This window comes from Heloderma suspectum, chromosome 11, assembly GCF_057233095.1.
Source record: "Heloderma suspectum isolate Gila_16-S chromosome 11, 16-S_ref, whole genome shotgun sequence".
Lineage (NCBI taxonomy): Eukaryota > Metazoa > Chordata > Lepidosauria > Squamata > Helodermatidae > Heloderma > Heloderma suspectum.
Genome location: NC_139468.1, coordinates 1,883,542 through 1,910,748, shown reverse-complemented (window position 1 = coordinate 1,910,748; position 27,207 = coordinate 1,883,542). Strand labels below are relative to the sequence as shown.

General features: G+C 44.1%; 1 protein-coding gene across 34 annotated transcripts in view; it reads right to left on the bottom strand.

Annotated features, from left to right (window-relative positions):
• Positions 1-27,207, bottom strand: part of TCF12 (transcription factor 12) — a 257,524-nt gene that overhangs the window by 188,083 nt on the left and 42,234 nt on the right. For 33 of the 34 annotated variants that reach the window (XM_084816550.1, XM_084816563.1, XM_084816569.1 and 30 more), the window contains 2 exons: positions 22,636-22,704; positions 16,211-16,313 (listed from right to left, as the gene is read on the bottom strand). In XM_084816550.1, coding sequence (XP_084672676.1) covers positions 16,211-16,313; positions 22,636-22,704 — 172 coding nt within the window. The remainder of the gene's footprint in view (positions 1-16,210; positions 16,314-22,635; positions 22,705-27,207) is intronic. The other variant, XM_084816577.1, reaches the window with a different exon arrangement.

The following is a 27,207-nucleotide window of genomic DNA, read 5'->3' as shown; positions in this document are numbered from 1 at the left end:
AGCAGCCTCATGCTATTGTTTCAGCCATTAAGCCAAGGAGGCATTGCAGACTGTCTGCTAGTGACCAAGAGCACAACTTGATGGAATGTGCCAGTTGTTTCAATGTGACCACCCTACTGGGGGGCAGGTAGGCTTAGGCTCATGTGGAATTGAAGAATGCCCCTATAAACTGTCGAGTCTGGAAGGGGATGAGACAAGATTTCTCCTCGTTGACCTAGAGACTTAGCAGCTGGAGCAGGTTTATGGTTGTCTCGATCTTGACCTGAAGGTGGTGGGACGGGACGACGATGATGAGCTAGTCGTTTATGTATGGAAAGATGACAATTCCCTGTACCCTCAAGTGCACCACCACTATGGCCATGTATTTCATGAAGACCTGTGGTGCAGTGGCCAGGCCAAAGGGAATTTTCCTTGAACTGGAAGTACCTGTTTCCCAGGGCAAACTGGAGGAACTGCCAGGAAGCCCAATGAATGATGATATGAAAGTAGGTATTGTGGACATCTATTGTAGCAAACCAGTCTCCATGGCAGAGTCAAGGCAGTATAGAAGAGAGTGTAGTCATCCAGAATTTTGGTGGTTTGATGTAGTGATTGAAGCGTCAGAGGTCAAGTATGGGACAGAGGCCTCTGTCCTTTTAGGGCACTGCGAAATAGCTGGAAAAGAAGCCGGTAACTTTTTGGCAAGGAGTGATCCTTTCTGTAGCTCCCTTGTCCAAAAGTGTAGACATCTCTTCCACAAGTGTGAGAGTCGGGCATGTGGAGTGAAAAATCCTTGTGCGGGGGAGTCTGGTCGAACTCAATGGTGTAGCCATTTTGGATGATCAAGAGCATCCATGCATCAGTCATAATCAATTCCCACACTGGCAGGAAAGATTTGAGTGGATCAGCAAAGAGGGTCAATGGTAAACCTGCCTGGCAAAAGTTAAAGATGGCATTTCATCTGATCAGGGTGTTTCCCTCTGGTGGGTTGGCAGTACTTGTTTTGGAAGGGTCGTCTAGGTTGAAAAGATTTGGGACGCTGGCCTAGATGCCCTGGTGGAGGCCAATTCTGAGGGGCGCTTATTTGGGCCGTGGTGGTGTCAGTAGGAACAAGGATGAGTCATGGAGATGGAAAAGGGTTGTGATCCTATTCTCATTTTGCGAGCAGAAATGTTTTGTTTTTTTGTGTGTATTCTTTAAACTTATTTAATAAAAATATCAAATCCAATACAGACAGAAGATAGAAAACATCTTTTTTCTAATTATAACAAAAAATGTGTTGTGTCAACACTAAACTGAAGCTTATATGACTACAGTGATTATTCCAGTAAAGAATAAAACTATTCTATTTAATTGCAGTATTAATTATGTTTGAATTTCCCATATTTCTATGCATAGACCCTGTTAACTTATCCACTTCTGCAATACCCAAACACTTAATCAACCATCCCCTGACTGAGGGGGTCACAACATTCTTCCAAATTTAGCCCAAAGAATTATTGTGGCAAATGTGAAGGGAGGAAGGGGGTTGCCCTAGATTGCAGCAGTGTAGGCAGGGACAAACAATTACCCAGGTAGGCTGCCACCACCCTTTACGTCCACTTCAGCCTGAACCAGGGGACTCTCAGACCTTACAGGACATTCCTAGGGCTTAAGAAATAAAGGTCCAAGCTGGCACCCTCTATTTCGAGTCCTAGGCCTGAAATTTTAAACAGTAGCAATAACCAAGCAGAAGGCTCTGGATTCAGGACCAAGGCTTACTTGGAAGGAAGTACACACAACACTTGAAATAGGTGTTAAAAGTTTATTTACAGTAGGTAAAGGGAAAAGGGAAATAAAAGGCATACAAGAACCAGAGTAAGTTGGAAACAATACTGCAGTCAAAAAATAACAAAAGCAATCTAAACCTGCCTAAACACACTTAGGCACAGGCCTTCTCACAGATCAGGACCAAACAGACATACATGGAGTCCACAGCAAAAATAGAAAGCAAAGACAAAAGACTGCTATCATCCTGAGCTTTTGTTCACACCCTGGCAATTCCCAGGAGATCCCTGTCAGTCAGTCACAGGCTGGCTAAGATAGTTTTCTCAGTCCCTAAGGGAAGGAGGTAAGTGTTCCCACAGGAACACAGCAGAGATTACACAGTCCAATTAAATGGGCCTTGGTCTGACCTTGAGGCTTAAGGCCTTTCTAAATAACTCACACACAGGCAGTGCATCATCACATGCTAATTTAGTATGAAGAAACAGAAACTCATAGACTGCTGAGGCAAAAAAAGAAAATGGAGTTCTTGGCAGCAAATACTAAATTAATAATTTCTGTATGTGAATGATATCAAGATCACTAACATTAAACAAATCTAACAAAGGAGATCAACCCAAATTTAGACAATGAAACCTTGATCGTGTGAAGGAGGGTGGGCAACATGTGTATAGTTACTGGTGGAGTCAGGTCAGACTGAACTCTTTTAAAGACTAGATCCATAACAGGGGTCAGCAGGGCCTCGATCGCTAAACCCAGAGACTTCCCAGAGGGTGTTGATCCCAATTACTGTGTCCAGAGAGGAGGTGGAGACCACCGTAGATTAACAATAGTTGTCCTGACTGGGTGACTGGTCTCCCAAGCTGGATTTTGGTGCTGGTTTCGTGGGGTTAGGAGTGGCTTTTTGAGTCACTGTTGGTGCGAGTCACTGTTGGCATGGTTGAAATTGGAGGCTGTGATACTATAGGTGTTGATATGGGCACTGTGGGTTCCACAGGAGGTGCTGGAGGCTTTGCACGAATGACATTCTGAAACATGCTAGGAGGAAGTGGGAGACTCAAAGATAATGGTAGATTAGTGAAGTCTGGCATGCAAGACTTAGGAGCAGAAGTGGTCACAGGATGAGCTTGGTTGAGCTCTACTTCAAGTGGCCTCAATACTGTGTGGCTCGGAAGGCGATGTCATGGGGATTGACTCCTGTAGTGAGGAGAATGGGACCAGATGTTGACAGTAATAACTCGAAGTGCCTCTCCCACTGTAGTCTGGATGCCATCGGGATGGGTGCCAACATGGTGGTAACCTGCCATTATAGTAGTAGGGCAGGAAGGATTGGGAGTCGTATGAATGATATTGATCAACCCATGGGAGGTGGTGCAGTGGCGCAAGGAGCTGCCTAAGGAGGCGGATGATGCTAAGGAGACTTCCCTGTACTGAAGAGATTGGTAGCAGTGTCTGCGCAGCAAAGGTGAGGGATGACAGATATGTTAGTGACTTGATTGTCATGAAGATTTTCTCTTGTTTTCGCCATTTGATACCACTGGATCTCATCAGATGACTGACAATCAGGGGTTAGCTGTAGTTTCTCCAGAAGGGGAATTGGCAACTGTGTAGTGATACCCAAGGTGATGGTACATTTGGCTGTGCAGACAGGGGAAGTGACGATGACGAAGCTGATGGTTCATCATCAGATTCAATCCTGCAAGTCTTCTTCTCCCGTTTGGCTTTTGGTCCTGGACATGTTGCCAACAGGTATCTTGCAGGACTTTGCTCGTTTAGCCCCATCAGGACCAGCCATTGATCCCAAGGCTTCAGGATCAGGTTGGAGCACCAAAGTCAGGAACAGGCCCTGAGTCAACTCCGGTGGTGTTTGCAGGGCTGATTTGTCTTCATGTTGGGATGACTGCAACGTGGCTCCCCCCATGGATCATGGTGCTGGAGTGAGTAGAAGGGAGATTGGTGGCACTTGTTTTGTGCAAATAGATGAAGCAGTATGACATGCATGGTTCTTTCCTGCTGAATCTGCAGCCTGCAGAGCCTGTTGACAAAACAGGGTGTGAACATGAGCCATTTGGTTACATCTGGTCTGTCTTGAAGGCCTGGCAATGTGTGTAGGAGTCAACTTGATATCCTTCACCCAGATGAAGTAGGCACAAAGAGTGACTATCTGTTGGTGGTATCTTCCCGCCACAGCAAGTACACTTTTTGAAGAAAGACTTGGAGGCCATCTACCCCTGAGGGGGACGAGATGAAGACAAGGATAACAAAAAATAAAAATAAAGCACTCAGCGACAAGGATAAAATTAAAAGAAAAACTCTGCCAAGCAGTCCCAGGAGGGGACAACTAGCTATTTAAAGAGAAGAACCTTGAGGTGATAGGCAGGGCTCCTGTCCCATCTAAAGTTCTGCTCAACTCTAGAATATTCCAAATGACAGTTCTGTGCAGGCATGTAACCCATATGTGTAAGTCACAGAGATCACAAAGAAGAACCAAGGGGTTTTTTAAACACCGGGTTACCATGAGCAAGCCAACATGCTAGTACACATAGTTCAATTGCTCCCACTTGATTCATCGGCTTGTAGAGGAATTCATTATTGCAATCTATCCTGACACCGTATCAAGAACATTTATCTTATAGGCTAGTCCAAAATGCACTTGGGTCATAATAGGTTAGCATCATAATAATGAGTCATAATGAGCCCTGGGCTCACACAGTAACCTTCCCCATCTGGCACCACCATGAGGAGGAATCTGGAAAGCTTCAATGCAGTTTTAGCTTAACTGCAGCTTGCTGTATCATGTGAAACCAGAGAAACGATAATTAATCTTAGCTATGGTTAGTGGAAACATACCAACTTCAAATAATAGTTTATGAGGCTGGCTTGTTTCAACTAACCATTGTTACGATCAACTACAATTTAGGGTTTGGACAATATGCTAAACTGTAGTTAACATGCTAAGCTAACTCCTACTTACAAAAACAAGACCTTACAAATCAGCATAAGTGGTAATGAAAAACGACAAACAACCTACTAGAACAGTATAGATAGCATCATGGTGAAGTTATCGAGTACACCCCTCAACCTTACTCCCTTCACCTTCTTCCCATTTGAATCCCCCATCCCTTTCAGTGTCAACAATGCCATTCTGTTTCCATTCTGGTGCTGATGCTAACCACAGTTTGAAATCAGAGTTTGAAATTAATGTTTGAATCTGGCTTGCAAACCTTGGTTAAAAATCTGGCCAAGATTAGTGCTAGCCATAGAGCAGACACAATGCTACACTATTGTTAACAGTAAAAATGGAAAGGGGAGGGAGTGTGCACACCTGCAAGAAGCTCTCACGTGGTTGGGTCTGCACTGATCTGTAGGAAGGGGGAAAATCCACATGGAAGTTAAGGGAAGGCATGAGCCAATGGGGCACTCCTGACTTCTTAATCACAGTTAAGCATTTGCAGTGGGCCTATATGACAGACATCAATAAGGACAGGTTGATTACCTGCAACTGTGGTTCTTCGAGTGGTCATCTGTGAAATCACACACACATGGGTTATGTGCTGATGGTTGGATAACTTGCACTGCTGGTGGTAACTGTGTATAGGCCAGTGGGTCTGCAAGATTTTCCAGAATCATGTCCTGAAACAAGCTGGCTGGAAGAGGAGGGTGGAGAGCGAGTGATGAACTCATAAAGCTTGGTACCATGGTAAGGTAAAAAAAAAAAGGTAAAGGTGTCCCCAACCAGTTGTGTCCGACTCTAGGGTGTGGTGCTCATCTCCATTTCTAAGCCGAAGAGCCAGCGCTGTCCAAAGACACTCCCGTGGTCATATGGCCGGCATGACTGAACACCGAGGTGCACGGAACGCTGTTACCTTTCCCGCCGAAGCGGTACCTATTTATCTACTTGCAATTTCTTGCTTTCGAACTGCTAGGTTGACAGGAGCTAGGACTGAAGACGGGAGCTCACTCCGTCACGCAGCACTCGGGTCTCGAACTGCTGTCCTGCCGACCTTCCGGTCTGCAGTTCAACGTGTTAACCACTACTCTGGTAACTGGGCATCAGGTGGTTTAGATACTGTGTAAGAAGGTTTTCCACAGTTAGAAGTTGCCCTAGGTCATTCTAGGAAGTGAGAGGAATGAGAATGTTGGCTATGGGAATGGTGATGCAGAGTCTCTATCCCTGTACTCATAATGGTGTTGTCTTGGTGGTCAACAGTCTTCATAATAATGGGGCAGAGATCTGTAGAAGTGGGGGCATCTATGGCTCTCCCAAGGCATATTGTACTGGTGATGAACAAAACCAAGGAAGCCAGTCAGGTGTTGGTACCAAGGGAATCTATACTTCCTCAAGACTGTTCTCCCAAGGAAGTGACAGTACAGTTCTGGCGAGAAATGTTCCCAAGATCCATCCTCCAATACCAAACCCAGACACTGGATATCATCTGGGGAGTTACAATCCCATGGCAGTTGTAGCTTTTCTAGTATAGTGTTAGTGATTGCACAAGAGTTTGAGGGGCTGTCTGTATCAAGGGTGATTGTTTTGAGACCAACATAGGTTCCAGTTCAATGTCAGACTCTATCCTATGAGACATCCTTTTTTGTTGCAGTTCTTCCGTCCTGGAGCCCATGGGTTAGTGGAGCGTTTACTTCAGGACTTGGTCCATTTCACCTGTTCAGTCTCAACCATCAGTACCAAGGGGCTGTCTTCGAGTTGTTGGTCCGAGCTGACAGCCGAAGCTGTTGGTACTGCAAGGGCAAGTACCAACAGCTTGCCCTGAAGCACGTTCCATGATGGCAAAGGCGAAGTACAGGCTGAAGGGGCAGGATTGCAGCTTGAGATCAATAGGCATATGGTCAACGAACACCTCATTACTTTGAATGAGTTCAAATCTCCAGGGCCAGATGAACTGCATCCTAGAGTCATAAAGGAACTGGCAGAAGAACTCTCAGAACCACTGTCTATTGTCTTTGAGAAATCATGGAGGACGGGGGAAGTGCCAGATGACTGGAGGAGGGCTAACGTTGTCCCTATCTTCAAAAAGGGTAAAAAGAGGAACCTGGGAACTACAGACCAGTCAGTCTGACATCAATCCCTGGGAAAATTCTGGAGCAGATCATAAAGCAATCCATCTGGAAGCACTGTGAAAACAATGCAGTGATTACTCAAAGCCAACATGGATTTGTCAAAAACAAGTCCTGCCAGACAAATCTGATCTCATTTTTTGATCAAGTAACCTCCCTTGTAGACCGTGGGAATGCTGTAGACATCATATACCTTGACTTCAACAAAGCTTTCGACAAAGTGCCCCATGATATCCTGATGAGCAAACTAGCTCGAAGTGGGCTAGATGAAACAACGATCCGGTGGATCCACAGTTGGCTACAGAATCGGACTCAAAGAGTGCTTATCAATGGGACCTTCTCAAGCTGGGGAGAGGTAACGAGTGGGGTACCGCAGGGCTTAGTCCTGGGCCCAGTGCTCTTCAACATTTGTATTAATGACTTGGAGGATGAGGTGCAGGGAATGCTGATCAAATTTGCAGATGACACAAAATTGGGAGGGATAGCTAATACTTTGGAAGACAGAAACACAATTCAAAGTGATCTGGATAGACTGGAGCGCTGGGCAGAAAACAACAGAATGGCATTTAATAGGGACAAATGCCAAGTTCTGCACCTAGGAAAAAGAAACCAAATGCACAGTGACAAGATGGGGGATACGTGGCTCAACCACACTACGAGCGAGAAGGATCTTGGAATTGTTGTCGATCACAAGCTGAAGATGAGCCAACAATGTGATGTGGCTGCAAAAAGGGCAAATGCTCTTTTGGGCTGCATTCATAGAAGCATCGCTTCCAAATCCCGGGAAGTACTAGTTCCCCTCTACTCAGCACTGGTTAGGCCTCATCTGGAGTACTGTGTCCAGTTCTGGGCACCACACTTGAAGAAGGATGCAGACAAACTGGAGAGGATTCAGAGGAGGGCAACAAAGATGATCAGGGGACTGGAAACAAAGCCCTATGAAGACAGGCTGAAAGAACTGGGCATGTTTAGCCTTGAGAAGAGAAGACTGAGGGGAGATATGATAGCACTCTTCAAGTACTTGAAAGGTTGTCACAGAGAAGAAGGCCAGGATCTCTTCTTGATCATCCCAGAGTGCAGGACACGGAATAATGGGCTCAAGTTACAGGAAGCCAGATTCCGGCTGGATATCAGGAAAAACTTCCTGAGTGTCAGAGCAATACGACAATGGAACCAATTACCTGGGGAGGTGGTGGGCTCTCCCACACTGGAGGCCTTCAAGACGAGGCTGGACAGCCATTTGTCAGGGATGCTCTGACTTGGATTCCTGCATTGAGCAGGGGGGTTGGACTCGATGGCCTTGTAGGCCCCTTCCAACCCTACTATTCTATGATTCTATGATGATGCACGCTGGAAGAAGCTGAGAGCGAGACAATTTAGTATGCAGTATGCAGAGGCCCATATGCTGCCTTGAGGTCTAGTTCCCACAGCAGAGCACGAAAGCATTCCATTCTGTTTTTCCTGGCCTATTTAGTAAAGGTCTAGTAGTGGGCACAGGAGTCCACCCTATGTGCCTCTCCAAGAAAGAGAAGGCAGTTGGAGTGTCCATTGGTCAGCAGTATCTTCCACTACAGCTGGTGCAATTTTTGAAGGAGGCCTTGGAGGCCATGCACCCCTAAGGGGCAAGAGGTAAAAGAGGAAGAAAAACTCAGAGAACACGAGGAAGAAAAAGAAGAAAGGAGAACTTTGTTCAGCATCCCAGGAGGGGACAGTAGTATTTGAGATTTTGCTGTGAGGCAAGAGAACGGTCCGAATGCTTCTAGTTGCTGCAGCGGATGAAAAGGAACTGAGAGGAAGACAGGAGCCATGCCCAGCGCGTGCACAGAGGAAGAGGGCAGGACTCCCACCTAAAACTGTTTGGCTCTAGAATGTTCCAAATGACTATTCTGTGCAGGCACATAACCCATGTGTCTGACCACAGAGACCACAAAGAAGTTCTAGATATGTCAACATTACTCTGAGCAAATTTCAATCTAATTCTAAGTCCATTAAATGCAAGTGTTATGGACAATACATAGGTCACGGGCCATATGTGCCCTCCTGGCTGTTTTTCCAGCCCCACCCCCTCTTCCAGTAGAGGGGAAAGGCCTGTTTTAAAAGTTAAAATAGGCGGTTTCCCACCAAAATTCAGCAGCACAGCAGCAAACCGCCGAACTGCTCCTGCCCACCCGGCCAAAATTATGGTAGTAAACTGTCAATTTTTCCTTTTAAAACAGGGCTTTTTTCCTGCCAGCGGTGCAGCAGGGGCAGGACTGCAGCACCCTGGGGGTTGTCCCCCCAACCCCTGGAACTTGCCCACCCCTGATCTAATGCTAATGGCTTACTCCAGTACCAGAACAACTCAATGGTGCTCCGTGAACTGCAAGAAAACTCCACTTTTTCAAACTGACAACATCAACAGGATAATTCTGGAATTAGGAACACAAATCAGTTCAACAGAATAGCTTTACTTTCTCTAACAAAAACACTTCAAAATGTCTAAATGAATATTAAAATGCATCTTTCTACAGCAAATTGTTCATTATTAAATCATTATCAGCTCTTGTTAGACAAAACGTCTTGCTCCTACAATGTACAAGATCATTAAAGTGTTCAAGAGCTCCACCATTCAAGAGTCGTAGTTAATAATCTGTCATCTTTTCAGACAAACATGGCTGAACAGAAAAACATCCCGTTGACACACAGTTCTCTTTCTAATGGTGCATATATGCCATGACAGAAATTTCGAAATATACTACTGTCTCAGTTTTACTATAATACAATTTTAAGAACAGTGAAAAGCATATTGTTCTACTTCAATAGGGAAAAGGGCAAGCCAGCTCAAAGAAAACAAACAAAACTGGACCCTCAAAGAAAGCAAGTCCTTGGTACAAGAAATGCACCCAGCATCAAAATCTTGCCAATTCCTTACTGTAAAGTTTATCAACTTTCTAACAAAAAGCTACAAATGGAAGGTGCTTTACAATTAAAAAAGGTTAACATTAACCCAGTACAAATATATACAATTAAACATAAAGTTGCCATAAAATCTGATGTAAACAGCATCCTGAACAACATTTTCACTTACTGCCTACAAGATTGTGGCCATGATCATAATGAGGGACTAAGATGGAGAAGAAATTCTGGAGCCAGGAATCCAGGAAGCACAAGGCGCTGCTGAGAGTTCCACTCAGGTGAAGCCGCTCCAAAGGCAGATCCTATCCAACAAGGTGAATTATGCCCAGAACACAGTAGGATGTCAATGAAGGCACTGGGTGCTCCCTTTTACCCTCTTCCACTCAACCAAGCAACTGCATTCAGCACTGGAATCTTCAGCTAAAATTGTTTTTTACTTATACGAAGTAAACCCTGCAAGCACTTCACAAAAATATTAGTTCACAGCTACTTTATCATTCACTTCATTCCTGCAACAAAACTACTTTAAGAGCAACAGCTAAAATTGCTATTAGTTCCATTAAACCTAATGGACATCTGTGATAACTAAACATAACTAAAACTGAAGAACTAAGATGCAGCCCTTATTGAGAGGCCAGATGAAAAAAAGAAGGGTTTTAAGACAACAGTAAAAAAATAAGTTAAAGAATAACTTAAAAACAAGCAAACTGTCAAATACATAGACATTCAACTGCCATTATCTTTCAAAAGAAGCTGAATATTGAATATCCTGCCCTTCAAAATTTACCTCGATATTCAATTTTGCCATAAAGGTTTAAACTGACAGAACTAATGTAACGCAGGTCACAGACTCGAGCAAACCAGATGTTCTCTTCAGTACAAAATTGGAAGAGTTTAAGGACGCAGTCCTATGCATGTTCAGATGGAAAAAAGTCCTACAATTCCCAGCATGCCCCAGCCAACCATAGGAATTGTAGGACTTTTTTCTGGCTAAACATGCATAGGATTGCACCCTAAATGAGGAAGGAATTTCTTTCCTGCTTTATTAAAATCAACACGAGGTCTTTCAAAACATTCAAGTCAAAATAAAATCAGCCATCTTCAAACAAAATTGTTTACTTGGTACCTGTTCAAATGTTACTCTGCCCCCACCCGAACTCTACATGAAGGGAGATCAGGAGCAGGACTTAGGCTAACACACTTCCTTCCCCTCTGACTACGTGTAGAGGGCATTATCCAAACCAGGAGAACCCAAAGTTATTTAAAAGCAGGATTACATGAGGAGAGGTTAGTGGGTTGGGGACCACAAATTATGTTCCCATTTAATAGCCGAAAAGTATTTCTACTAGCCAGAAAGAATACAGTAAACATGCCCCTGAATAAATCCAGAGTACCTTCCTCTTTCCACCCCATAAGTGGAACCTGCCCTTCCCACAGAATTAAGGAGAAAGAGTAATTGCACTGTTGCAATTATGGCATTGTTCTCCATAAGCCTAAGTCTCCTGCAGGTCTCTTTCTGAAAATGAAACACTGCCTCCAGGAACAGAAAACATCTGCTTTTAAAACCAGAGTTAAAAGGACTAGGAGATGGTATTTCTCTCCCAAAGAAACCCACTTCTGATTTTTCTTCCTTCTGTGAAGAAGCTCCCCTTCACAGCCAAGGACAGAAAGGGAAAGAAAAATACTGCGGGTGAATGACTAGCTACGAAGGTGGTGCCGGCACAGGAGATCTGGATTCTGGGACCATGGGCTATACTTCCTGGAAGATGGGCTGTTGGCAAGGGACAGGTTGTGCCTCACAAAGGATGGGAAGACTATGTTTGGCACAGCATGAAGAACTTCATCAGGAGGGTTTTAAACTGAATCCTACGGGGAAGGGAGATGTAAAGTTGGGGGTAACAATGGACAAAGGCTCATGTACCACAACGGAGAGAACAGCTCTAACAGCGCCCAATAATAGTCTTCAGACACATGTAGGAAGAAAGCCAGACTATGAAGCACATAGTCTTCGATGTCTATATACTAATGCCCAGAGTATGGGAAACAAACAGAACGAACTTGAACTCTTAATTCAACAGGGAAATTATGACTTGATAGGTGTAACTGGACTTGGTGGGATGACTTTCATGACTGGAATACAGCAACTGAAGGATATAACTTGTTCAAAAAGAACAGGAGGAACAGAAAGGGAGGTGGGGTTCCACTGTATGTGAAAAATACTTATCTCTGCACAGAAATACAGGAGGAGGAGCTTGGTAGCCCCATCGAGAGCATCTGGATCAAAATAATTGGAGCAATGAATAAAAGGAACATGGTGGTCGGAGTCTACAACCGGCCACCCAATCAAGAAGAAGACGAGGATGAAACTTTTGAAAAGCAAATAGCCAGTGTTTCAAGGAACAATGATTAGTAGTAATGGGGAACTTCAATTTCCCCGATATTTGTTGGGAGACACATTCTGCAAAACATGGCCCCTCCAGGAAATTCCTGACTTGTGTGGCGGATAACTTCCTCCTACAGAAAGTAGAGGAAGGAACTAGAGGATTGACTATCCTTGACTTGATCCTAACCAACAGAGATGACTTAGTGGATAAAGTAGCAGTTACAGGAACTCTGGGGGAAAGCGACCATGTTGTACTTGAGTTCTTGGTTCTAAGGGAAGCAAAAGCCGAGTGTAGCCAAACGCGCACCTGGATTTTAGGAAAACCTATTTTAATAAACTCAGAACAATGATCAGTAAAGTCCCATGGCAAGCGACTCTAACAAGAAAAGGAGTCCAAGATGGGTGGGAGCTTTTAAAAAAGGAAATTCTCAAGGCACAATCACAAACAATTCCAACAAGAAGAAAAGGTGGCAGACAACAGAAGAAGCCAATGTGGCTTCACAAAAAGCTTAGGGATGACCTGAAAACAAAAAAGGACACATATAGGAAGTGGAAGGAAGGCCAAGCTACAAAGGAAGAGTACAGGCAGGCAGCACAGAATTGCAGGGATGGCATCAGGAGGGCTAAAGCTGAGAACAAGCTGAGGTCAGCGAGGGATGCTAAAAGCAACAAAAAGGCTTCTTCAGATACATGCATAGTAAAAGACAGAGGAAAGAAATGATGGTTCAGCTAGTAAATAGGGATGGCAAAATGATAACAGATGACAAAGGCAGAAGTGCTCAATTCCTACTTTGGCTCAGTCTTCTCTCAAAGGAGGGTCTATGACCCACCTGGCAAAGGCGAACTGCAGGCTGAAGGGGCAGGATTACAGCTTGAGATCGATAGGCATATGGTCAACGAACACCTCATTACTTTGAATGAGTTCAAATCTCTATGGCCAAATGAACTGCATCCTAGAATAATAAAGGAACTGGCAGAAGAACTCTCAGAACCACTGTCTATTCTCTTTGAGAAATCATGGAGGATGGGGAAAGTGCCAGATGACTGGAGGAGGGCTAACGTGGTCCCTATCTTCAAAAAGGGTAAAAAGAGGAACCTGGAAACTACAGACCAGTCAGTCTGACATCAATCCCTGGGGAAATTCTGGAGCAGATGATAAAGCAATCCATCTGGAAGCACCTTGACAACAAAGTAGTGATTACTTGAAGCCAGCATGGATTTGTCAAGAACAAGTCCTGCCAGACAAATCTGATCTCATTTTTGGATCAAGTCACCTCCCTTGTGGACTGTGGGAATGCTGTAGACATCATATACCTCGACTTCAGCAAAGCTTTCAACAAAGTGCCCCATGATATCCTGATGAGCAAACTAGCTCAAAGTGGGCTAGATGAAACAACAATCCGGTGGATCCACAACTGGCTACAGAATCGGACTCAAGGAGTGCTTCTCAATAGGCTCTTCTCAAACTGGGGAGAGGTAACAAGTGGGGTACCGCAGGGCTCAGTCCTGGGCCCAGTGCTCTTCAACATTTGTATTAATGACTTGGAGGATGAGGTGCAGGGAATGCTGATCAAATCTGCAGATGACACAAAACTGGGAGGGATAGCTAATACTTTGGAAAACAGAAACAAAATTCAAAGTGATCTGGATAGACTGGAGCGCTGGGCAGAAAACAACAGAATGGCATTTAATAGGGATAAATGCCAAGTTCTGCACCTAGGAAAAATAAACCCAATGCACAGTGACAAGATGGGGGATACATGGCTCAACCACACTACAAACGAGAAGGATCTTGGAATTGTTGTAGATCACAAGCTGAAGATGAGCCAACAATGTGATGTAGCTGCAAAAAAGGCAAAGGCTCTTTTGGGCTGCATTCATAGAAGCATAGCTTCCAAATCCCGGGAAGTACTAGTTCCCCTCTACTCAGCACTGGTTATTCCTCATCTGGAGTACTGTGTCCAGTTCTGGGTGCCACATTTTAAGAAGGATGTAGACAAACTGGAGAGGGTTCAGAGGAGGGCAACAGAGATGATCAGGGGACTGGAAACAAAGCCCTAGAAGAGAGACTGAAAGAACTGGGCATGTTTAGCCATGAGAAGAGAAGACTGAGGGGAGATAGGATAGCTCTCTTCAAGTCCTTGAAAGGTTGTCACAGAGAAGAAGGCCAGGATCTCTTCTTGATCATCCCAGAGTGCAGGACACGGAATAATGGGCTCAAGTTACAGGAAGCCAGATTCTGGCTGAACATCAGGAAAACCTTCCTGACTGTTAGAGCAATACGACAATGGCACCCATGACCTAGGGAGGTAGTGGGCTCTCCCACACTGGAGGCATTCAAGGCGAGGCTGGACAGCCATCTGTCAGGGATGCTCTGACTTGGATTCCTGCATTGAGCAGGGGGTTGGACTCGATGGCCTTGTAGGCCCCTTCGAACCCTACTATTCTATGATTCTATGATTTTTATTTCTAGAATTGGTACAAAGCTTGGTTGTGGGTTTTGGGTGGAAAGTGTGAAAGAAAGAAGCCAGTAAGGGCTGGGGGATGGAGAAAGACTGCAGACAGTTAAGGGGGAAGAAAGCAGAAACTAAACAACTGAGGGATGAGAAAGCGGAAGTCTGAAATTGTCCCTTGCCCTCTCCCATGTAGTCGATTAATTTACAAAGCAAATTTGCAGCTATTCTTAAAAAAATCTACCTGTAATTCATAGAATCATAGAATAGTAGGGCTGGAAGGGGCCTACAAGGCCATCAAGTCCAACCCCCTGCTCAATGCAGGAATCCAATTGGAATGACGGGGCAGGAGCTAGTTGACTGGGAGGCTGTTCCAGAAGGAAGAAAGGGGTGGGAGAGGGAAACAAGAGATACTGTGTGGGGAAGTAGCTTTGCACATGGAGAAGGAGAGAAATGAAAAGCGTAAGACTGAGCAACACTGGAGAGAAAGCTTTGCAGATACCATTCAGAACTAGAGAACACAGACTCTCTCCCAAAAATCAAATCCAGGTTTTTCTGGCAACTTAATTTAGCAGCTGTAATGCCACCTCCCTCCCAGAGCATTCTTGCTTGTCAAGATCAAAGTCTTTCTTGCCCCTGGCCTGTTGGTGAGTGTATATGTTGAAGCCTGTCAGCAAGGAAGGAAGTTAGTGAACCTTTAGACAGCCTCCACTCTTAGCATGTGCGATGGAGAGGGTGGGGGCGGGGAGGAGATTTCCAAACAGGATGCTAGCTTTGAAGTGATCATTACGATTGTTTAATTCACAGTTTTGCAACCTAACATTCTCATGGCAAGGTATAAACATTTGATGGTCAGTTGTGTTTACGACCATACATTGTGCAACCCAACTGTTTACTCTCCTATTTGTAAAAGATTAAAAGCAGTAAACAAAGGCAAAGGGGAAAAGATCTCCAGACGACCACCAGGATTTGGATTTATGTAATGTACTTAGATTACTATGGCAGTGTCTTAAAAGGACAATATTATCAAGAGCACAAATAAGTCACATGCACCAGACAAAAAAACCCAACATCAGTTTAACAAATAAAGCAACACTGTGAGGAATTCTTAAACTACAGGCACAAACTAAACCAGCTTGCCTCAAGGTTATTCTACAAAAGCAGTACAATTGCAGCTTACTCCCAGGTAAGTGTGGATAGGGTGGCAGCCTGAGGCAGCTTCTTAAGAAAAGCCACCTATGCAACAACTAGGCATTCTCTGGACCATTGTCTCAAATCATATTTATTTTCAAAACTGAGTGAGTGTGCCTGTCACAGAAACCAACAGCTGGTATTGCAGATACTAGCACACTGAGATGTATCTACGTTGAGAAGGTGGAGGAGAAAACGCATTCAGGTTTGAATAAAGAATTCTCAAAAGCATTTTGAAAATGTTCTATATCAACTAACAAAGCAACATACTACATCAACCTTTGGTGCTTTGGCCTCTTCACAAACCATGATATACTCCACAGAATAAAATACTGCCCTACAAAGCAAATTTGGAGAGCAAAGGCCAAGTTTACAGATGCTTCTACCATCAATCTAGGAAAGGGGAGGAAAAATGTATCTCTGGCCAAAGAGGCTTTGAGGGGCTACTCACAAAGAATTACCTACTTACCCATCAGATCTGAATTCACGAAAGGTGTCGGGGACAATCCTTCATTGGGCCCTAATCGACTATCATTCAAGTGATCACCATAATGAGGACTGTCTGTAAAACCCTACAGGAAAAGAGCAGAGTATTTAACAGATTATTTGGCAGCCCTACTAACTGAGTTCAAATGCAATGATACAGTTGGTCATTCTTCCTGAAGTCGGTTTTCAAATCTGAACACCTCAAAGAACACGCAGATGCCAATCTCTTATCACTTTTTAAACTCTGTTCTCCATCCACACCTAGAAAGACAACTGCATTATTATTCGCTATGAATGAACTGGACTTCAAATGATGAGGCTCCAAAAAATTTGATAGCACAATTTAAATAATAATAATTTTTAAACAGATAACAGGCCCCAAAAGTGTCCTGCTCTGAAATTAGAGATTCCAGTCTAACCACATCTACATAAAGGAGAGGCCCTAGAAATTATTGGCAAAGGCAGCAAAGATACAAGTGTGGATTTGAGAGTGAAACATCACTATTTTTGAAAGCCATATTAAAGGTATTGGTTCATTCTATACCTTAAAAATATTAAACACATTGATGCTGCTATAAGCATCTGTGGTCCTGTTCAGATATAACGTTCCCTTCCAGGACTGTATCTGGGGAAAGACTGAAAATGAGCCTTGGGTTCCCCACAAGTGTTCCTCTCGTAAACCTCACCATAGAAGAAGTGAACCACCAAACAAGGAGGCTACACACTTTACGTTCTCTTGTTCACAGAGTCACTGAGACCTTCAGTTCAAATCAAATGCAATCTTCAAATGGTTGCTCATCTCTTCCTTTGATAAGGGGGCAGGTGAGGAGTGCACAAGGCTGCTCCCAATCTTTCCCCAGGTACAATCCTGAGGAGAAAGTATAATCTGAACCGAGCCCAAACCTCATACCCAACTACAGCCAAGCCAAAGTATATGTAACACCATTGCTGACATTCATCCTTTGCTAACCATGTCTCTCTTCTCCCTCTCCCCCACACCTATTGTTTACCTTCCCGTTATTCCATGAGGCGAGGACTTGTCTCCTTGTGGATGAAGTTCTAATAAGCCAATCTACTTTGATGATGAAGCAATTATGCATTAATAATAATAATTATTAGTAGGCTTTAAAGGACGCGTTATTATGACAAATCTGGTTGTAGCAGAAAAGCATTTGAAGCACAAAAAAAACAACCCTGTAAGCATCCTAATATCAGTATGACTAGCCTAAAGTGCTCCTGTATTGAAACAAGGAACACTTGCTTTGACAATTTAGTTCAGACTCAAAGAAGCAGCAAACGGAACACCTGGGGGGCGGGGGGGGGGGAGAGAGAGAAGGAAGCATCACGAATTGATCTGTTATGCATCTATTCAGTTTCCAAGGGGGGAAAAATACTTTTTTTCTAAAACCACAATTTGGGGGGGGGGGGTATGAGGCAGAAGGGGAGGGAAGGAAGGACGGACGGGAAAATTGTAAACAACCTTATTAAATATCAAGTTCACAGCATAAACCTAAGTTTTGAAAAATATCCCCCTAAGTTTTGTTCAAAATGCTACACAACCTATTTGTTTAAAACTCTTTACACTAAAGACTTAAAGAACTCCTAAGAGAAGCTCAAGCAAGAGGGAAAATTGTTCAGGCATGCAGCAATGAGAAACCACCCAGAATCCCGGAGGACTCTAAAAATCATCAGTCACTGAACATTTATCATTTTCTCAACTGTGGACTTGCATTCAAGACGACATTAATGGGGCTGAAACAGGCCTCCCTATCTTTGCAGGCGTGCTGTCAGTTCAACCAAAGGGCTAGTAACTAAGGGCTAAATATCTGTCAAATCCCTACAACTGCTTATGGATGCATGTCACAATTTTCTGCTATACTGCCTTAGCATTTATCTTCTGGGAGTCCCAGAAGATTACTCACTTTACCTACTTCAGAATCAACGATACACATGTGATAGACACTGAGAAAAAATCTTAGTGACATTTACAACTTGCTTGTGACCACAAGGGTGTCCTCTGGTAACCATGGCTTGGCCCCGTCTGTCAGACAGACAGCATGTAACAGCAGCTGCCCAGGAAACGAGATGCTCCTAGCCAAGGTCACTGTATGCAGTTTGTTTTATGTTCAAGTACAGCACAATGTTGTCAGATGCTGGCTGAACAAAATATCTTGCACAAAACACATGTAAAAAGTAGTCTTCCAGAGATCTGATTTTCTATCTAATTAACGTGGTCAAATGCAAAGTAATCAGCTCCTAAAATTCAAGGTGACAAAAAGGAGTGAATAGTGATATATAGCTTTTGAATGATGCTAAATGCTGAGAAACAGATTTTCTGTTGATGCTTTACTCAAGAATACTTATTTGCTATGCTGTCAGCCCAGGCTATACCAATACAGGAGAAACAAGAGTAACATTAATTAATCTTACCCACTTTGCTAAGAAGGCAAAAAAGCAAAGGGGTAAAAGCAGGAATCTAGCTATTATACACAGTCGAAAGCTTGCAGGAAGATTAAAAACAATCAGTAAAACTTGGTTACTGCTTGTACTGCTCTCCATTTCATGCTCAGTCTTGAAATATAATATTAAAATAAGGCACTATTAGTTGTCTAGATTTCCCTTACGAATATTCTAGAGTTATGAAGATAACTAAATTAAAGCAATGGCTTATAAATGAAGTAGCGTTAACAGTGTGCTAACCTCTGTACAAAACACAAATCTTGTGTGGTCCCTACTTATAGGACTTAGTTCACAGAAAATAGTTATTATGGGTGTAGGGAAGAGGCTGGGAATTAATACATTCATAGCGGGAAATGAGGTAGGGAAAATTAGCTGGTAATATGGACCTCTATGGTAGCACATCCTCAGTTACAGGCAAACACAGAGAGAGCTATTAAAACGAAGGACACTGGAAAGGAAAAGGTCTCTAAGTGGCCAAGCCCACAGATAAAAAAAATCTACAGATTTACCTACAGATAAAAAACACACACCAATTTGAACTGCACCCTCAGTACTGTCTTGAGGTTGCCTTCCCCATTAGGTGACACTTCCCGCCCACTCCCCAAATACACACACTGGTTTAAGCATCAGCTGCAGCTCACAGTCAGTCTTCAAGAGCGGCCAGTGAAGTCTTGAAGCTAGGAAGTCATGAAATGCCAGTGACCCAGTTTTCACAATCAAGAGCCATAGTGGCTTGTTTTAATCTCCTGCGCCATTTCCTTAATTATCCACCTGGGCACGGCTTGTCATATTGTGTGAACCATGTGACAAGCCTTGTTTATTTTATTAATTTACAATATTTATATACCGTTCCACATCAAAAGATTTTGGATTTTTTTCCGAGGGGGAAACAACCCTCAAATAACAGTTGCCCTGTTGTTGGGTTATTTGAGGGCCTTCTCCCTCAAACAAGACACAACAAGCTGTGCCTGGGCAGGTAATTAGGCTAATGGTGCCCGGCACATGCCAGGGATTAAAATAAGCCATGGTGGCTTATTTAAGCCATGGTGGCTTGTTTGATCGTGCAAACTGGCCCAAATATGAAGTAAAGGATGAAACCATTTTGGCAGATCAATTAGTGAAAAGCACAACTAAACCCAGGCATTTTATACACATTGCCATCCCGTAAGTATCCCTGCACTGTGAAACCTAGGGATCAAGGGAGGCTACCCCTACCATCTCAATATGTACTCTCTACTCTTCAAGCCACCAGTCTACCAGCCAGCAACATCTCAACCTTGTCTTGATTCAACTAGACACCAATACTGTCTTGACATAAGGGGTAAGGCCATTCACAGCACCACAGCAGGGCTACTAAACCATTTCCTTGTACCGGTGCTGGGAATCTAGAACCTGGTCCTGTGCTCAGCTTCTGCTGTGAACTAGAAAAAACTCAGTAGCAGGTTATTCGCCTGCTCAGAAGAGTGGTAGTCAATCTGTTCTGGAGGAGGTTGAGCTCCCCTTAAAGGACCAGGTTCATAGTTTGGGGTTGCTCTTCGACCCATATTTGTCACTAGAGGCAGAAGTAGCCTTAATCAGGAGCGCCTTTTACCAGTTTAGGCCAGTCCACTAGCTACGAAGCTACCTAAACAGGGAAAGTCTTGCTTCAGTTGACCGTGCCCTGGTAACTGCCTGATTGGATTATTTATTTATTTATTTATTTTCTTTTCATTTCATTTTATGTATTGTAATGTGCCGTATGTAGGGCTGTCTTTGAACATGATCCAGAAAACCTCAGTTGGTTCAGAATATGGCTGTAAGAATGCTCACTGAATGAAGTGCTAGGAACTTATCATAGCAGTACTTTGAACCTTCACTGGCTCCCAATCTGTTTTCGAGCGCAATTCAAAGTGCTGTTTTTGACCTTTAAGGACTTCCATGGCTTGGGACCACATACCTACCCCAGCCCCAAGATCTCTGTTGCAGGTCCTTCTTCAGGTGCCCCCACCATGTGAGGTGCATTGGGTGATTACAAGTAAAAGGGCCTTTTCAGCGGTGCAACTTGAGTTGTGAAATGCTCTCCCCAGGAAGGCTTGACTGGCACCTCGTTTAATGTATATGACAACAGGTGAAGACCCTTTTATTTCCAGGCTTTTAAGTTCTTACTGTAGCTCTTTTTAGTCTCGTTCTTCGCTCTGTTTTATCCTTCACTGTGCTTTTTTATATAGTTTCATAGCCTAATTCAGTGTTCTTTTAATGCTGCATTATACCTATTGTATTACACATTTAAGGGTCTTTTTATTTTGTGAGTGGCCCTGAGAACTTTGTTACTGGGTATCATATAAATACTGTATACAAAAAACTAAGTGGGGCCCGGCAACAAAATGTTGCAGCGTGGAGCGCTTACATTCAAGGTTCCAGTCACTCCATTCCATTCCCCCATCTCCTGTGGCAGCTTTCCATTTATTTCCCCATAACAACCAGTAAGTGTCCCATAGCCACTGAGCACACTCAGCCCCCAGTGGGCTGTTTTGGGGGTTCTCTCCCACAAGAATCTCTTCTCTATAAAGTTTTTTTGTATTTCTGCAACTCCCAGCATTCTCCAGAGTCTGCCAGTATCTCCCTCTAGTGCATGAGTGGTGCCGTTCTGGCTACATCAGCATCAGCACTCTTGGCTGAAGATTGGTATTAGTGCATATGATAGGCATATCTCCCCCCCACCCCGCCATTTTTTCCTCAGACTTTTAAAACTCCGCTTCCTTCAGGAAACGTAGGAAATGAATGGTTTTGGTCACTGTGCCTCAAAAGCTTACTGAAGAGCTGGAAAAGTTGAAGAAAAGGGCAACCAAACGATCCCGGGGATGGAGCAACTCCCCTCTGAGGAAAGGTCACAACATTTGGTGCTGCTTCGCTTAGAAAAAAAGGTAAGGTGGAGTGTATAATGATAGAGGTGCATAAAATTATGCATGATGTGAGGAAGCAATAGACAGATCCCCCCGCCCCCCTGCTTCTCTCATAATATTAGAATTCAGAGTCATCCGATGAAGCTGAATGGTGGGAGATTCAGGACAGACAAAAGGAAAGGCTGAACTAGAGAGGCCTTTGGTCTGATTCAGCACAGCTCTTCCTATGTCCACCTAGCTCACAACTGTCTACTCTGACTGCCAGGGGCTCTCTGAAAGCTCTGGCAGAAGGAGGTGTTTCCCTATCACCTGCTACCTTATCCTTTTAAATGGACATTTTACCATTAAGTTATGGTCCTTCCCCTAATCTTATACTGTCCCTTCCAACTCATCTACCCCTTAAACTGACCATACAGAACCCTACACACATAGGGTAAAGTCCAGGAGACTTTAAAGTAGACTCATTGAAATGAATGGAACTTAACTATGACTAACTTAAGTCACATTCATTTCAGTGGGTCTACTCTAAGTAGAACTTACATTGAACTTTACCCATACCTGCCAGAGCGTCAGCTATTAGGCAGTACAGAAATGAAATAAATGAAATATGTATGCAATCCTCTGCTGGTAAGGATCTGTGGATGATCTACTTGCGCCTGACACTGGAAGAAGACAGCAATGACTAGAACAGGACACATGAGAGTTCTTCCTAAGACCAGCAGGATAAAGAGGGTGGGAGCTGCTCTACCAGAAGCTCCCATGTGCTCCCTGTCTCTCATCTGCACCTTCCAGGGATAGCAAAGCAGTTTAGGTGGCTGCAATGAAACTGCTGCTGCTGCTATGGAATTTCATAAATAGTGGGAGAGGGTCTGCATGGCTATCTGCTGCAGGATTCTCTCTCTTACTGGAAGTTTGTGACAACCCACCCTACCCCCTTTGAGCCACTCCCCACTTAGAGAATGACTGATTTATTTGTGGCCTATACAGATAGGTAAATCTCTCATGTCTGACATTTTGGTTAAAAAAAAATGCAACCAGATAATCACACACAGGAAACAAATCCCACCTCCTCATGTTTCAGTTTTTCAAGAGCTGTTGAAAGATCTGAGTTTTTTCCAAGGAGACTGCCATTTTCCTGTAAGTGAGGAAATATTGAGAATAGTTAGCAAATAATTATAACATTTCCTGTTCAAAGTCTTCTTTTTAAAAAATTATGTACCTCACTTTTGGTCTTTAATTTTATTTTTAACAAAGTAAGGTTGCTTATCCTAACTATTCTTCAAGTGTTTTTTTTTTGTATTCCCAGATTATTATTATTATTGAAAATAGTAGCAGTAGATGAAAGTGGATCTATATCTAAATACAGACAATTGGTGGCATCTTCTAGAAAGTTCTAGAAGCAAGGCTTGTGAGCTCCCCTCCTTTCAACTGTGTGCTTTGGCTGTTCTCCATCTGACCAGTGCAAAAGCCTATAATACATACTACCACCTGGCCCTTCGACAGATTCTTATGGTGGAGCAGGAGAGTACAAAGTATAACCAGAGAGAGACCCACTAAAGGAACAGTCAAAGGTAAGCAGACCTGTTTTCTTCATAGCAAACTCATTCTATCAAGACGTATAAGCCAGAAAGTGTCAGGCTAGTCAATTCTTCAGTACTGCTCCCCCCATGCAGGATCACTTCCAATTTGAACATTCAATAAAATGTTTTGCAAATATGAACTGTACCAACTAAAGCACTCTCTTAGGGACTGCTTGAAGAAAATCCCTACAAGATGTTGTAGAAGCAGTGATGATAGCAGACCTGGTATATTCACCTTGAGCAGATCCGGGCACACTTTACTCTGAACAGTAGAAGATTCTAAATGTCCTTAGTAGCCACTGTATCTCTGCGAAGCTGTTCACTCTACTAGCCATAATGGCTATATATTACCATGATGGCTATATATTATCAGAAGCAGTGTGCTGTATACCAATTGCTGGGCAGCATGAGCGCACACGCGTGTGTGTGCGCGCACATGTGCATGCCCAGGGGGCAGGGGGATCTGTTACACTTGTTTCCTGCTTGTGAGCTGATCACAGGCAGCTGGTTGGCCACTGTGTGAACAGGGTGCTGGACTAGATGGGCCTTTGGTCTGATCCAGCAGGGCTCTTATGTTCTTTAATGCTACTGCCTTCTTGGTGTCCCTGTAGTCTACAAAAACTGAGATGTTTCTAAGGTCCTTGGTGCAATCAGCATAACAAGCCAGAGGCCTTTTAAGACCCAAGAAATACAGTCCTCTTTCCCCATCAGGCTTAGGTTGCATAAAAACACACTAAGGGCTCAGTCTTATAGGCTGCATTCCCAAAAGACAAAAGGATCCAAGTTTGGAGCCCTCCACCTATCCTATGCCCTACCAGCAAAAGCCAAGCAGGGCAAGAGGAGGATGACATCACTGTAGTGTAGTGGAGTTGTTAGCTAGCCTCCGGGGGGGTGTGTGTGTTTTGTTTAAGGAAATGCAGTTGGGGGGCTGTGAAGTATTTAATGAAAAGGTTACTTTTCTTCATCAAATACTTTCTGTACTTAATGTATTTCTGATCTCACAGTTTATAATCCCATCCCCCACACACAACTATAGGTACTGTATATAAACCTGAAAATCCCCATAATACTCCATGCATCTGATGAAGTGGGTTATAGTCCACAAAAGGTTATGCGAGAATAAATTTGTTAGTTTTTAAGGTGCCACAAGACTTTTTCTTGGTTTTGCTGTTAATCAAGTTTCTTTGAGTTGATTTTCATGCAGACGATGGAGGGGCATATGGGTGGGGCATATGAGAAATAAGTTTTTAAAATTTTGAATGTTTAGTAGTTATAAGAGCTGGTGTCAGTCTCCAGGCTCCATCCCTAGGGTCTCTACTGCACATGCATGTAAATGAGTAAACACAGTAATGCAGTGTGCAGATGGCCATTTTAAACACTAGGGAGGTTTATTATAAACATGCTGTAACACAATTATGTTTTTCTAGTATAGAATTATTTACTTCTAGTATATAATTTATTATATTCGCATTTTGCCTTTTCTCCAAGAACTAAAGATCTCCCCATTTTTACCCTCACAATAATCCTGTGAGGTAGGTTAGGCTGAGAGGCAGTGACAGGCCCAGATCATCCAGAGAGAAATAGGAGGCATTTGCTGGTCCTCCTCAAGCAGCAAATGTCCTGGGCCAGCACTGGCTGTGTATCTGTGTGTTCTGTTTGGCTGTTGTATCTAAATGAGTCTGTCTGCCCCTGCTGCGCATGCGCCCATTGCTTAGACAAGTACCCGTGTTGCAGCACGGGTTGGCATGTCAACCTGGCACATGGCACGGCGGCTTTGTACCCACCCTACAACCCCTACTGCATGGCGTGCATTGTAGGGTGGATACAAAGCCACCCCTGCTGCGTCATGTGCCAGGTTCACATGACACGCCAACTCACAATGCAGCACAGGTAATTGTGTAAACAATGGGGGGGGGGCAGAAGCCATGATGTCTTCTTTCCCCCATGATCATCCAAACCCAGAGAGTGTCTCTGTGCTGTTGTCACAGTCCTTCGTCCTCCCCCTTCGCAATCAACACACTCTAGGATACCAGGCTTCAGGCTCACTACTTTACTAGTTAAGGACCAGGTTCTTTACAAATGCAAATTTTAGGAAACTCTCAGGCTACAAAGGAAACAGCTACTTCACACAGTTACAAATACCAATAGAGGTGCCAACGTGGAAGTTAGAGAAGTTGCTTGCAGTTTGAACAAGAACTTCCTGGTCAGACTAGCTTGGGGGGATGCCCCTCCCTTACAGCAGCTCCCTCCTACATAGGCTATCACACATAACCACCCTGGAGGAGTGTCTCAGCTCCGCCTCCAACTCTTCCCGCTTCGCTCTGCAAGGGACCCTAGCATCCCTCACGTCATGCCCCTCACTCTCCTCCTCCCCGAGACCTGGGTTCTCATGGAGGAGGAGAGGGGGGCCCCTTCAGGCCGAGCCATCTGTGCGCCAAGGTCTTGAGAAGAATGCCTTGCCATATCTGAGCTCACCAGGGAGGGAGCCTCCCCCTGTTCTGGCTGTTCCCATTCTGAATCTGAGCTGCTAGCTATCTCCACACACTTAAGTTCATTCCTGGCAGCTGTATGCTGTAAAAGGCAAAGCTTATGCTGAGTTTTCTGCCATTAAAGAGATATCAGTCTTTTGCTTCCAGGAAAGCATGGAAAATAGTTTCCACTAAAATATGTAGTGAAAAATATTTTTGCATTATTATTGTACATTCTTGCCTCTGTGTGTGCATAAATATCATGTGTGACTTCAGTTTAAGGGACAGAGTAGAGGGTCATGACAGATGGCTAGCTTGAGGGCCCATCATGGCCTTGATCTGGCCCTGGCTGTGTGACTGAGGATTTCATCATAGGACATCATCATTAGCAGTGGCAGCATCATGACTTTGCATAGTTATGTGACTTCTCTCCCCCCTGCCCCCCACCGTGCACTTATGATCTTAAAGTCACTCAATTCTCTGTAGAATGAGAGTTGTTGCTGGAACAGGAGAATGTGGGTCCAAAGGAGTGCTTCTGTGTGATTCCCCCATTCCCTCCTTTGCATGTTCATGTTGCTCAGTTTTCCCTTTATCATGTGTTCTGTCTGATGGGGCCGCAAAGACTGCTCCTCCTCTTGCGATCCCCCCTTGGCTCTGCCTCTTGCAACCCCCTGAGCTCTGCCTCTGCTGACCTGCTCTCTGCCCTACCAGTCAAATTGGCCACCAGCCTCCACTCCCAGATGTTGATGGACTGCAACTCCTATCAACCCTAGCCAGCATAGCCAATGATCAGGGATGATGGGAGCTGCAGTCCACCTATGTCCGGAGAGCCAAACATTCCCCATTGCTGCTGTACAGACTTATGTTAAATCAAAACCAAGTTTTAAAAACATTTTTCATCCAGTAAACAACTATGCTGTCCAGTAAACAACTGTGCTCTCAACTGAACCATTTTAAATATGCATACTATATTAAGGATTCTACAGAGCACACAAGTCATACTATTGCTGTTTACACTTAAATAACCAAAATTACCAAAGACTACAGTGATAAATAGCCTTGCAGTTTTGTTTCTAAGAGCGTAACTAGCTGTGGCGCAAAAAATCCATGAGAAGGACCCTGAGCCAGTTTCTGCCCCTGCCAAACAAGTACTTAGGCGGGGCTGCCAGAGGCTGCTCGGGAAGGAGCTGTGGGGAAGAGCACCAGCTGCTCTGGGTGGGCCCTGAGCCTGTTTCTGCCCCTGCTGAACAGGTACTTGGGCGGGGCTGCCAGAGGCAGTACTTCAGCATGCGCCTCGGTGTCGCGCCAAGTGTGACACTAAGTGCACACTTAGCGTCGCACTTGGAGACGCAACAAGGAGCATATGAAGATCCACCCACCACCTCTCCAGAGATACCAGCAACCAGAGATACTAGCAGCAGCAGAGGGCAGCAGCTTTAAAGACAAGGAAGATAGGGGCAAACACAGATCTTATCTGCCCCTTCTTAGCTGCTGCTCTCTTTTATATTCTTTTATACTGTTTTGTATTTTACATCTTAATATTTTAATATGTGCCTGGGAAGCCCATTGAACAACTCAGGAGGTCGGGGA